This window comes from Prionailurus bengalensis, chromosome X (assembly GCF_016509475.1).
Source record: "Prionailurus bengalensis isolate Pbe53 chromosome X, Fcat_Pben_1.1_paternal_pri, whole genome shotgun sequence".
Taxonomy (NCBI): domain Eukaryota; kingdom Metazoa; phylum Chordata; class Mammalia; order Carnivora; family Felidae; genus Prionailurus; species Prionailurus bengalensis.
Genome location: NC_057361.1, coordinates 71,556,465 through 71,570,822, shown reverse-complemented (window position 1 = coordinate 71,570,822; position 14,358 = coordinate 71,556,465). Strand labels below are relative to the sequence as shown.

The window sequence follows — 14,358 nt, the reverse complement described above, 5'->3', positions numbered from 1 at the left end:
CTTTGAATATATCATGCCACTCCCTTCTGGCTTGCCAAGTTTCTGTTGAGAAATCTCCAGCTAGCCTTATGAGTCTTCCATTGTAAGTTAAGGACTTCTCTTGCCTTGCCACTTTTATGATTTTTTTTCTTTTTCACTATATTTTGCAAATTTAATTATAATATGTCTTATTTTTGGCCTGCTTTTGTTGGTTTTGATGAGACTTATCTGTGCCTCCTGGATCTGGATGTCTGTTTCCTTTCCTAGATTAAGGAAGTTTTCATCTATTTCTTCAAATAAATTTTATGTCCCCCTTTCTCTCTCTTCTTCATCTGGGACTTCTATAATATGAATGTTATTACATTTGATATAGTCATTCAGATCCTTAAATCTATTCTCATATTCCATGAATTCTTCTCTCTTTTGTTAAGCCTCATTATTTTCCATTATTTTGTCTTCAGGGTCACTAATTCATTCTTCTGCTTCTTCTAGTCTGCTGTTCATTGCATCAAGCTTGTTTCCACTCTCATTTATTGCATTATTCATCTCTGATTGCTTCATTGTTAACTATTTTATCTGTGTTTAAGGGTCTCCCTGATGTCTTCTATTCTTCTCTCAAACCCAGTGGGTATCCTTATGATTGTTGCTTTAAATTCTCCATCAAACATATTACTTATATCTGTTTTGCTTACATCTTTGGTAGTGGCCTTATCTTGTTCTTTCATTTGGGACAGATTCTTCTGTCAGCATTTTGTGTAAGTCTCTGCCTTCTTTTCTGTGTAGGAAAAGCCAGTTATGCATACTGATACTAAAAGTAATAGCTTTATGAAGAAGAGGTCATGTAGTGCTCAGGGCCTGGCACTTCAGGGAGTGTCTCAGGTGTGTACTGTGTGCACTCTACTGTGGTGTTTTCACTGCTCTATCATTCAAGCGAGTTATCTGCAGATGTTCTCCTTGCCTACTGTGGGCAGGTTTTTGTCCCTGGCCTGAGTATGGTGAGTTTTAACTAGGTGTGCTCTGGTGTGCTTGTGAAATGAGACCTGACACCAATTCCACCAGAGCCATGGCCCTGCAGAACTCTCTGGTCAGGAGATGTGGTGTCAGCAAGGGTTTGTGCCGGTCTTCTTGAGGAGGGGCCCGCCATGCTGGTATTAAGCTAATTTTGACTTAAAAGGACAGTCTCCCTGGGGTGCAGGGATTGGGCTTGGTATAAGAATGTTTGGCAGCCTGTGTCCCTGCTGAGCTGCTTACTACAAGTGGCACTGTGTTTTTGCTGAGTAGCAGGGTGGGAAGTGGTGCCAGCCAGCTCCTTTCTTCTCAGAGAGGTGTCTCTGTGAAAGCTGACTTCAGTTTGCTCTGAGAAGAGTGAATAATCTCCCCACTGTTTGCCTCAAGCATGCTTCAGATCTTTGTTGCCATGCCATCTGCTCCCATGTTGTTTGCCTGCCTTCTCTCTGTGAGCAGGGTAGTACCTTCAGGACTCTATCCCAGCCAAGCCTGCTACCCTTTAAAATTCTAGGCTTTAAGCCCTGTTGACTGCAAGTTATGACTAAATTTTGCCCCTCTTGTTTTCCAAACCAGTGGCTTTGTGGAAACATTCTCCTTCAGAGTTTCCTTCTGTGCTTCTCTCTCTTCCTCTCTTTCTCTATCTCTCTCTGTCTCTTCTATGTGACCCTGGTTTCCCCCCCAAAGTACCTAGGATCTATTTCTTCCCTAAACCACATATCTGCACTTCCTACCTTCTTTGATGTGGCCTGTTCTCCCCCCTCCTTTTTTTTTAACATTTCTTTTTTTTTCTTTTAATATTTATTTTTGAGAGAGAGACATAGAGAACAAGCAGGGGAGGGGAAGAGAGAGAGACACAGAATCTGAAGCAGTCTCAAGGCTCCGAGCCATCAGCACAGAACCTGACATGGGGCTTGAACTCACAAACCATGAGATCGTGACCTGAGCCAAAGTTGGATGCTTAACTGACTGAGCCACCCAGGTTCACCTCTTCTCTATGTTTAATTGTGGAGTTTGTTTTATCACTCTTCAGGTCAATTTCTGGGGTATTTAGTATGATTTTATAGTTATCTAGCTGTGTTTGTGGGAAGAGGGGAACCTAAGGTCCTCCTACTCTGAAGCCATATTGTTCTTTCTCCTGCTCCTGTTTTTTTTTCTGCCCATTGTAATTCCAACTATCACTCCCCAAGGCTGGATGGAGGTGTAATTCACATTGGTCTCTCCAACTCTCTGCTCTTATCTCTTTGTTTCCACTCTCTTTCTTTCTTTCCCTCTTCTTTTGTCCCCACTTAATCTCCTTTCTCCATGTTACGATTTAGCAATGAGTGGATGCAGGGTCAGAATTAAAGAAGGTTGTCTCATGAAACCATTCTGGTTACTTTAAAAAAATGCAGTATTAAGTCCTGTTGATTGTTAATTGCTCTATTTCTGTTTTGTTTTCTTATCTGTAGAAAGAAATGATTAGGGACATGTGTACTAGGTTGGCTTGGGCAGTGGAATTTTTAACATAAAGGTCCATTAATAACTGTGATTATTTCAGTTAATAGTAATGGAATATGACTAAAGTATTGATTCATATTTTTAACTTGTTGTAACTCCCAGTATATGCATGCAGTTTCTTTAGTAAAACATTTAAAAAAGTACAGAATATTTTATTTATTTATTTTACTAGGGCTTCCCCACAATTTCTATTTTGGGCAATATAGGAAATGCCACATACATACATACAGATGATCGCAAATATGTAGTCATGCCTTGGGTAAATTTAACCTTCAGTTTTCTTCCTCCACATTAGCATATATATTTTTATAAATATATGCAAGAGGTTTTGCACAGTAAGAGACCTTCTTATCTCTGCAAGCAATATATTACCATAAGCAGTTACTTAGAAGGTAAAGGTAGGAGATAATGTCCTAACATGTCTCTAATATATTTTTCTTTTATATCAAAGATATGTCACTCATATACCTCCGATTTTATACAAGCATCTTTAAAATATACAAGCACCTTTAAAATATTCTGCCTTGTTGTCAGAACATGTGTAGTGTGTTTTTGTTTGAGAAGTACATTCACCATATATTTTGTGCCGAATTCTTCAGTGAAGCACAGATAAAACAAGTAGTCAGAAATAAAGACCTGTCTGTTGCCACTGACACTGAAACTGTATCCTTTTCCACTTTCATCACTCCCCAAAGAAGCAAGTGCCAGACTGGTATAATCACTAAGAATTCTTTTGTGGCATTTGCCTACCTAACGTGGCTTCACAAAGGGTCTTCTAACCCTGGTGCTCAAATCCTCATTTTGATGTTGGAAGTTATATCATCCCACTAGAATTTTGGTCATGTTGCTTAAAGCTCTGTCTCTATGTAAATATCCAGGTATGTGTAAGGTTTTGTCACTGCCATATATACTGTAGTGTAGATTGAATGAATTTATATTGCAAGTTTTGATTTTGATGAAAGGGTATGGAATAACTTGAAGACTCTATACAGAGAAGTTGGACTCAGCACTGAAAGTGAATGATACAAGAGAAAATGTGGGTGGAGAGAGAGAACAACTATTATTGTTATTCATTCACTCAGGCAGGATTTATTACAAAGCACCAAGGACTTGTACATCTAGTCATAAACAGATTAGTGCTAGTGCATCGCAGTAACTGATTCTGTATATTCTTTTGGCTTGTTATTTTGATATTGTTCATTTTTTATTTAAATACAATTTATTGTCAAATTGTTTTTCATACAACACCCACTGCTCATCCCAAGTGCCCTCCTCCATGCCCAACATCCATTTTCCACTCTCCCCCACCCCCCATCAAACCTCAGTTTGTTCTCAGTTTTTAAGAGTCTCTTATGGTTTGCCTCCCTCCCTCTCTATAACTTTTTTTCCCCTTCCCCTCCCCCATGATCTTCTGCTAAGGTTCCCAGGATCCACATATGAGTTAAAACATATGGTATCTGTCTTCCTCTGCCTTACTTATTTCACTTAGCATAATACATTCCAGCTCCATCCACGTTGCTGCAAATGGCCATATTTCATTCTTTCTCATTGCCAAATAGTATTCCATTGTATATATAAAGCACATCCTCTTTATCCATTCATCAGTTGATGGACATTTAGGCTCTTTCCATAATTTGGCTATTGTTGAAAGTGCTGCTATAAACATTGGGGTACAAGTGCCCCTATGCATCAGCACTCCTGTATTCCTTGGATAAATTCCTAGCAGCCTATTGCTGGGTCATAGGGTAGGTCTATTTTTAATTTTTTGAGGAACCTCCACACTGTTTTCCAGAGCTGCTCCACCAGTTTGCATTCCCACCATCAGTGCAAGAGGGTTCCCATTTCTCCACATTCTTGCCAGCATCTATAGTCTCCTGATTTGTTCATTTTAGCCACTCTGACTGCCATGAGGTGATATCTGAGTGTGGTTTTGATTTGTATTTCCCTGATGAGGAGCGATGTTGAGCATCTTTTCATGCGCCTGTTGGCCATCTGGATGTCTTCTTTAAAGAAGTGTCTATTCATGTATTCTGCCCATTTCTTCACTGGATTGTTTGCTTTTCAGGTGTGGCGTTTGGTGAGGTCTTTACAGATTTTGGATACTAGCTCTTTATCTGATATGTCATTTGCAAATATCTTTTCCCATTCTGTTGGTTGCCTTTTAGTTTTGTTGATTGTTTCCTTTGCAGTGCCGAAGTTTTTGTCTTGATGAGGTCCCAATAATTCATTTTTGCTTTTAATTCCCTTCCCTTTGGAGATGTGTTGATTGAGAAATTGCTGCAGCTGCACTCAAAGAGATATTTTCCTGCTCTTGGCTCTAGGATTTTGATGGTTTCCTGTCTCACATTCAGGTCTTTCATCCATTTTGAGTTTATTTTTGTGAGTGGTATAAGAAAGTAGTCTAGTTTCATTCTTCTGCATGTTGCTGTCCAGTTGTCCCAGCACCATTTGTTAAAGAGACAGTCTTTTTTTTTCCATTAGATACTCTTTCTTGCTTTGTCAAAGATTAGTTGGCCATACTTTTGTGGGTCCAAATCTGAGTTCTCTTTTCTATTCCATTGGTTTATGTGTCTGTTTTGTGTCAATACCATGTTGTCTTGATGATTACAGTTGATAGTAGAGGCTAAACTATGGGATTGTGATGCCTCCTGCTTTGGTTTTCTTCTTTGATAGTACTTTGTCTACACGAGCACTTTGTGGTTCCATACAAATTTTAGGGTTGTTTGATCTACTTTGAGAACAATGCTGGTGTAATTTTTATTGGGATTGTATTGAATGTATAGACTGTTTTGGGTAGTATTGACATTTTAACAATATTTATTCCAATCCATGAGCACGGAATGTTTTTCCATTTCTTTGTCTCTTCTTCAATTTCCTTCATAAGCATTCTATAGTTTTCAGCATAAATATCCTTTAAATCTTTGGTTAGGTTTATTCCTAGGTATTTTATGGTTCTTGGTGTAATTGTGAATGAGATCAGTTTCTTTATTTCTCTTTCTGTTGCTTCATTATTGGTGTATAAAAGTGCAAACAATTTCTGTACATTAATTTTGTACCCTTTGACTTTGGTGAATTTATGTATCAATTATATCAGACTTTTGGTGGAGTCTGTCGGGTTTTCCAGGTAGTGTATCATGTCCTCTACAAAAAGTGAAAGTTTGATTTAATCTTTGCTGATGTTGATGCTTTTTTTTACATTTAGTTGTCTGATTTCTGATACTAGGACTTACAGCACTATGTTACACATAGCGAACATCACAGAGAGTGGACATCCCTGTCATGTTCCTGATCCCAGGGGGAAAGTTCTCAGTTTTTCCCCATTGAGGATGATATTATCTGTGGGCTTTTCTATGATGTTTAAGTATGTTCCTTCTATTCTAACTTTCTTGAGGGTTTTCGTCAAGAAATGATGCTGTATTTTCTCAAATGATTTTTCTGCATCCATTGACAGGATCATGTGGTTTTATATTTTCTTTTATTAATATGATGTATCAAATTGATTGATTTCCAAATATTGAACCAGTCCTGAAGCCCAGGAATGAATCCCACTTGATCATGATGAATAATTCTCTTTATATGCTGTTGACTTCACTTTGCTAGTATCTTGTTGAGAATTTTTGCATCCATGTTCATCAGGGATATTGGCCTGTAGTTCTCTTTTTTTGCTGGGTGTCTGTCTGGTTTGGGAATCAAAGTACTGTTGGCTTCATAGAATGAGTCTGTAAGTTTTCCTTCCCTTACTATTTTTTGGAACAGCTTGAGAAGGATAGGTATTAACTCTGCTTTAAATGTCTGGTAGAATTCCCCAGTGAAGCCATCTGGGCCAGGACTCTTATTTGTTGAGAGATTTTTGGTGACTGATTCAATTTCTTCACTAATTAATCACCTGTTCAAATTTTCTATTTCCATATGATCCATTTGAGTTTTGGAAGTGGGTGGGTGCTTAGGAATTTGTCCATTTCTTCCAGGTTGTCCAGTTTGTTAGCATATAATTTTTCATAGTATTCCTTGATAATTACTGTATTTCTGAGGAATTGGTTGTCATAATTCCATTTTCATTCGTGATTTTATATATTTGTGTCCTCTCTCTTTTCTTTTTGAGAAACCTGGCTAGAGGTTTATTAATTTTGTTTATTTTTTCAAAAAGCCAACTCTTAGTTTCACTGATCTGTTCTAGTGTGTTTTTGATTTTATATTGTTTATTTCTGCTATGTTCTTTATTATTTCTCTTCTGCTGGCTTTGGGGTGTCTTTCCTGTTCTGCTTTTCTTTCCTTTAGGTGTGCTGTTATATTTTGTATTTGGGATTTTTCTTGTTTCTTGAGATAGGCTTGGGTTGCAATGTATTTTCCTCTCAGGACTGCCTTCACTGCATCCGAAAGCATTTAGATTGTTGTCTTTTCATTTTAATTTGTTTGCATACATTTTCGAATTTATTTTCTAATTGCCTGGTTGACCCATTTGTTCTTTAGTAGGGTGTTCTTTAACCTCCATGCCTTTGGAGGTTTTCCAGACCTTTTCCTGCGGTTGATTTCAAGTTTCATAGCATTGTGATCTGAAAGTGTTCATGGTATAATCTCAATTCTTTTATATTTATTGAGGGCCATTTGTGACCCAGTACATGATCTATCTTGGAGAATGTTCCATGTACACTCAAGAAGAAAGTATATTCTGCTGCTTTTGGATGTAGAGTTCTAAATATATCTGTCAAGTCCATCTGGTCCAATGTATCATTCAAAGCCATTGTTTCTTTACTGATTCTGTGTCTAGATGATCTGTCTATTGTTGTAAGTGGAGTATTAAAGTCCCCTGCAATTACCACATTCTTATCAATAAGATTGCTTGTTTGTGATTAATTGTTTTAAATATTTGGGTGCCTTCGAATTTGGTGCATAGACATTTGGATAGATCCTGTAATTATTACCTAGTGCCCTTCTTCATCTCTTGTTACAGACTTTAATTTAAAGTCTAGCTTGTCTGATATAAGTATGGCTACTCCAGCTTGCCTATGACTTTGAGTAGCATGATAGATAGTTCTCCATCCCCTCATTTTCAATCTGAAGGTGTCCTCAGGTCTAAAATGAGTCTCTTGTAGACAGAAAATAGATGGGTCTTCTTTTTATCCATACTGATACCCTATGTCTTTTGATTGGAGCATTTAGTCCATTTACATTCAGTGTTATTTTTGAAAGATATGGGTTTAGTCATTGTGATGTCCATAGCTTTCATGCTTGTAGTGATGTCTCTGGTACTTTGTGGTCCTTGCAACATTTCACTCACAGAATCCCCCTTACGATCTCTTGTAGGGCTGGTTTAGTGGTGATGAATTCCTTCAGTTTTTTTTTTGTTTGGGAAAACCTTTATCTCTCCTATTCTGAATGACAGACCTTCTGGATAGAGAATTCTCGGTTGCATGGTTTTCCTGTTCATCACATTAAAGATTTCCTGCCATTCCTTTCTGGCATGCCAAGTTTCAGTAGATAGATCTGCCACTACTCTTATGGGTTTACTTTTGTAAGTTAGAGGGTGTTTATCCCTAGCTGCTTTCAGAATTTTCTCTTTATCCTTGTATTTTTCCATTTTCACTATGATATGTCATGCAGAAGATCAAATCAAGTTATGTCTGAAGGGAGTTCTCTGTGCCTCCTGTATTTCACTGCCTTTTTCCTTCCCCAGATCAGGGAAGTTCTCACCTATGATTCATTCAAGTGCATTTTCAGACCCTTTCTCTCTCTTTTCTTCTTCTGGAATTCCTATGATACGGATATTGTTCCAGTTGATTGCATCACTTACTTCTCTAATTTTCCCCTCTTGATCCTGGATTTTTTAATCTCTCTTTTTCTCAGCTTCCTCTTTTTCCATAATTTTATCTTCTAATTCACCTATTCTCCCCTCTGCCTCTTCAATCTGTGCTGTGGCCGCCTCCATTTTATTTTGCACCTCATTTATAGCATTTATTAATTCATCGTGACTGATTTTTAGTTCCTTAATCTCTGCAGTAATAGATTCTCTGCTGTCTTCTATGCCTTCTTCAAGCCCAGTGATTAATCTTATGACTATTATTCTAAATTCTTATTCAGTTATATTGCTTATATCTGTTTAGATCAATTCTTTAGCTTTCAGTTCTTCCTGGATTTTCTTTTGCATGGAATTCTTCCATTTCATCATTTTGGCTACTTTTCTGTCCCTTTTGAGTTTTAAAAGCTTCTTATGTGCTCTGTACCTGTGAGCACTCTTATATTAAAGGGGGGTCATACACTGTTCAGGACCTGGCCCTTCAGTAGGTGTTTTTTTGGAGAGTGTTACTTGCTCTGTGTTGTCCCGACTTTGGTCATTTTATTTCTCTACTTGTAGTGATGTTTTGAACCCTCCACAAGATCTGCTTTGAGTTGTTATTTGAAGTAGCCCTGGAAAGGAAAACAAACAGAAAAACCAACAGGAAACAAAGACAGGCAAACACACAGACAAATAAAACAAACAGACAGACAGACCAGACACACACACACATAAAACAAACAAACTAATCCAAAAGCAAAAAAGCAGAAACACCAGCTACAAGTAAAGAAAAGGGTGGAGGCAGTGCTGATGGAAGAGCATATACAAAGAGAGAAATGACAGGGGTGGGGACAAAGAGAAAATAAACATTGACTGGGCAGAGAGGCTAAATGGCCTTATCCAGAGAGAGAGAAAGAAAGAAAATAAAGAAAGAGGTGGGGGAAAAATAAAAGATAAAATTACCCAGACAGAGAAACTATGGCTTGATTATTCCAAAGAGAGGAAAGGAAAGTAGAGAAGGTGGTGTAGAACATGTATGAAGAGAATGGATTAAATATGTCTGCTTAAACAAACCAACAACCAGAGTAACCAGCTTAGAGGAAGGAAGAGATAAGAAGGGAATATATATCTAAATAACAAGAATTGTCCGAGAATTAATCCAGGGTCTGCAGCAGCACTGGTCTGGATGATAGAGCCCTTTGGTTTCACAGCATCTGTCCTGCTCCAGCAGATATGCAGTGACCAGGCATGGAGGGGCGTGGTTTGGTGTAGGCTGGTTCCGCCTCCACTATGGGCCTTGGACAGATCCTTGAGGTCTCGCCTTGGGGGTGCAGGGGGGGGGAATGGCGATCCCCCAGCCTCTTCTCCATGGGGCTTGGTGGACTCCATTTGAGTCCTCCTCACTGTGCAGCAGGCGCAGATGGGGCGGGCCTTCTCGCTCCACTGACTCCCCTGACCAGCGCTTGGCTAGGATTCAAAATCCCATTCTGTCTGCTCTGGCACTGAGGAAGTGCCTCTCTGTGCAGCCTGGGATCAAAGTCCCATTCTGTTTGCTCTGGCACTGAGGAAGTGCCTCTCTGTGCAGCCTGATATGTGCTCCCAGCTGGCTTTGTCTGTGCCGCAGCACTTCAGGGAGGACCACCTTTTCCTGCTGCAGACTGTATTGCTGACATCCCAGCTGAACCCCGGGATGGCAGAGGCAGGCAGGCTTTGTCCTTTCCCACAGCACTACAAGGAGGGGACTGGTTTCTTCTACTGTAGACTGCACCCCTGACCTACCACCGAACCCAGGGCTGGCTCTCCTCCTCCCCAGCTGTGCGAATGGGTCAGCTGGCCCCAGTCCAAGAAAGCCCTGCAGTTAGAGATGGTATCACTCTCGGTCCCAGCTGAGGTTTATCTTTTGTCCAGATACAGTCGTATATTTCTCCAGCAACTGTTTCTCTTCCCTTTGTCTCTCCACAAAAGAGGATCCCTCCCCTCTGTACTTACGTGGCCCATTTTATCTCCCCCAGTTCTCAATCACCTACCTATAGCCCGTCAAGGATGTTCCAGTGACTCCTTTTTAGACTCAGTCTCTTTTCCTCCCAGACTCTTGGGGGTTCAAAGTCCTTTGGCTTCAGAACTTCTTTGAGAGATGCGGGAAGTTTGGATTGCCCCACTTCTCTGCCATGTTGGCCTCTTCCTCTCCCTAATCAATATTGGTCATTTTTAGTAGATTAACTAGTTTCAGGAAAATTATCTTTATTTTTCATAAGTGCCATTTTAGTTAGCTTAAAATTTCTTATTTGAATTGTAAATTGAATTGCTGTTATTATGATATATTAAAACTAAGATAAAAGAATTAGAAACACTAGCATTTATATATGATCCATACATACATTTTCTTAAGGTTGTCTATCTTTTTATTTTCATTCTTGCAGCAAAGAGGACTTTGAGTCTACAGATGAGGTAAGTGCAAAAATAGTTGAAAATCAAATATAGGTGATAACAAAGCAGATTCTGATATTTGCACCAATAATACTGTTTTAGTTTGGTACCTTTATTAGACTGGAAACACAGATTAGTGAAAGATATAATGATCATTTTGTCTTTAAAATGATAGAACCATTTATATGTTTGTAATTATGGGGCACCCGGGTGGCTCAGTTGGGGAAGCATCCGACTCAGTTCAGGTCATGATCTTACAGTTGGTGGGTTCAAGCCCCAGGTTGGGCTCTGTGCTGACCATGCAGATCCTGGAGCCTGTTTCAGATTCTGTGTCTCCCTCTCTCTCTGCCTTTCCCCTGCTCACACTCCATCTCTCTGTGTCTCTCAAAAATAAATTAAAATGTTAATTTTTTTATCTTTTTCTAATGGCTATAAAAGTAATAATCATAAAGGTAATAATTATTAATGTGAAAAATATTTCATCAACTGGTGTTTATGACTTTGTCTTTGCTTATCAAAACATTTAAAATTTCATTTACCACATACTCTCTGCTTTAGAAAATTAAGACCTACATTAACTAAGTAGCAAAGTTAGTTTTAATGTATTTTGAACCTTATGACCCATGCCAAACAGAAATCAACTTAAGTTTTTTTCAATTTTTAATTCTATTATATATGCACATTTTGTTAAGTATTACTTCAAATGGAATAAGTAATCAGCTAGAGAAAGAACTGATTTCGATGTAATAAAAAAGCACAGTGGCCTCTTTTGTGTTTTTTTCTTTTTTATAAAAATTTTTTTGCTTACATTTATTTATTTTTTAATAGAGAGAGACAGAACACAAGTGGGGGAGGGGCAGAGAGAGAAGGAGACACAGAATCCAAAGCAGGGTCCAGGCTGCGAGCTGTCAGCACAGAGCCTGTCACAGGGCTCCAACTCACAAACCATGAGATCATGACCTGAGCCAAAGTTGGATGCTTAACCGACTGAGCCACCCAGGTGCCCCAATTTTTTTCTTCATTTGCAATGTATTTATATACTGCATTCATTACAGTGATTTTCACTTAAAATTAGTTGAAGCTTCTCACAAAAGGGGATGTCAGTGGGGATATGGCTGAAATAAATAATGGGGCTTAAGAGTATACTTATTTTAATAAGCACTGAGAAATTTATAGAATTGCTAAATCATTATATTGTACACCTGAAACTAATATAACACTGTATGTTAATTATATTTGAATAAATAAAAGAAGACAATGATACTTGGTGGGCTGGGCATAGGATTTGGCAAGATAAGTATCTGCTGTGATGTCTTAACTTCAGTCCTTGGCTATCTGTTTTTGTTTTTTGTTTTTGTTTTTTGTTTTTTTTTTGTTTTTTGTTTTTTGTAAGGACATCATCCTTCTATGGTTTGGGATAAGGGTACTGAAGTCAAAGGTACTGGATGGTATTCTAATTAACTTATCTTGCAGCAGCCATAGAGAAAAATCACCCGCTGAGGAAGAGGGAAAGATGTCTTCTGAGGAAGTGGATTCTTGGTTAGCCATCCAAAGAGGGTCTTGAGCAGGTGGAAGAGAAGACCCTTCCTCTATTAGAATCTCCCTCTCTTGGATCTAGACCTCACAGAGGGAACCTGTATGGATATGAGCTTCAGAAGAAGGGCAATAAGATTATGTAGAAGACAGAATAATAGCTCCCCAAAGATGTCCACACCCTAATCCCTGAAACTTTTGAATATGTTACCTTAACATGGTAAAATAAACTTTGCAAATGTGACTAAGTTAAGAATCTTAAAGTGAGGAGCTTATCCTGGATTATGTGGGTGGGCCCAATGTTAACACTAACGGTCCTTAAAAGAGGGAGGCAGGAGGTCAGAGTCAGGAGATCTGCCAATGGAAGCAGAGATGGGAGTGATGAGGCCACCAGCCAAGGAATTCAGGCAGCCTGTAGAAACAAAAAGGCAATGAAATAGATTCTCCCCTAGAGCCCACCAAAAGAATGCAGTTCTGCTGACACATTAATTTTGCCCCATTGATTCCAACCTCCAAAACTACTAGATAATAAATTTACATTGCTTCAACTAAAAAAAAAATCAGTTAAAGCTTTTCAATGTTGCTGTGTCAACATTTACTTTTTCAGAAGTCATCATAGCTCAATGTAAATCCTCAATTTTCATTATTTAAAAAATCAGCCTCTAAAATGTCATATTTACCACTCATCAAAGCTTCCAGTTGTTGAAAGATACACTGAGAGTATTTAATGGGACTTGAGAGACCATCTTTTTGTTTTTTAAATTACTCTTAAAAAATGTAGAAATGGAACATCTGATTGGTTGCATAAAGTTTTTCCCTAAAGTGCCTAGAATTCAAGGAACTTTCCATAGTGTCTGTAGTATAATCATTTTTTTTAATTTTAAATAATTTGTTTAAGTTTATTTATTTTGAAAAAGACACAATCAACATGAGTGGGGAAGGGGCAGAGATAGTGAGAGAGAGAGAGACAGAGAGAGAATCCCAAGCAGGCTCTGCCCTGTCAGCACAGATCCCAGTGCAGGGCTGGAATGCACCAAAATGTGAAATAATGATCTGAGCTGAAACCAGAAGTTGGACACTTAACCGACTGAGCCACCCAGGTGCCTCTATAATCATTTTTTTAAAAGTAAGAACTATCACGGTAGAAATGAAGTTGGTAGCAACTATTGCCCAAAACTGAAATAATCTTTTGATGTTCCTAAAAATATGCTCTGCTGCACCAAAGTCTGTGAACTGCAGACCCTACAATTACAATACTCATGTGTATCTTTTCAATGTATAAGCCTCTCTTTTCTTACAGTCAGAAGACATTGAATTGTTGATTCCCAGAGGATTGTCAGAGTTTACAAAACAGCAAATTCGCTATATTCTGCAGGTAAGATGGGGTCAAGTGTGGATGTGAAATCAACAGTGACAAACCACTAGCCAAGGATGCTTCCCTTAATTAAGAACAGAAAGTTCTAAATGAAAATCCTGTTTTACAAGAGTTGACTATACTTTGATTAAAAAAGGGTTGCATTATAGTTGATAATACTTTGATTAAAAAAGGGTTGCATACCACTTATATTGAATAATTAGCATTCAAGAAAGCATTATAGAAATAGTAATGCCCTTATTCTCTCCTGACTCCTATAGCAAAACCTGACTCTAACTTGTAGTCTTTGTCCCCATCTTTTCCATTTTGTATTCTTCCCCTCCCCACCGTATCCTTGTAGTAAGATGAGAAAGGCCAGTGCCTTGCTTTTTCTGATTTACGGAAGGGTAGAGACTACTGGAGTAGTAAGTTTCCCTACAATGAAATGAGAAACAGAAGGAGATAGATGCTAAAAGAATATGGCTAGATTCTCATTTGGAGGGATTGGTCGGGAAGATGGCAGGGTAGGAGGACGCTGGGCTCACCGTGTCCTGCTGATCACTTAGATTCCACTTACACCTGCCTAAATAACCCAGAAAACCACCAGAAGACTAGCAGAATGGATTATCTGGAGCCAAGCGCAGACAGGAGGCCCACAGAAGAGGGTAGGAAGGGCAAAGAGGCGGTGCGTGCTACACGGACTGGCGGGAGGGAGCCGGGGAGGGGCGGCCCGCTGGCCAAGCAGAGCCCCTGAGTCTGACTTGCAAAACTGGAGGGGCCGGACGGA

At 39.0% G+C, this 14,358-nt stretch overlaps 1 protein-coding gene across 1 annotated transcript in view; it reads left to right on the top strand.

Annotated features, from left to right (window-relative positions):
• Positions 1-14,358, top strand: part of POF1B (POF1B actin binding protein) — an 85,728-nt gene that overhangs the window by 37,612 nt on the left and 33,758 nt on the right. The window contains exons 4-5 of the mRNA XM_043569643.1: positions 10,678-10,705; positions 13,518-13,592. Of these exons, the coding sequence (XP_043425578.1) occupies positions 10,678-10,705; positions 13,518-13,592 (103 nt within the window). The remainder of the gene's footprint in view (positions 1-10,677; positions 10,706-13,517; positions 13,593-14,358) is intronic.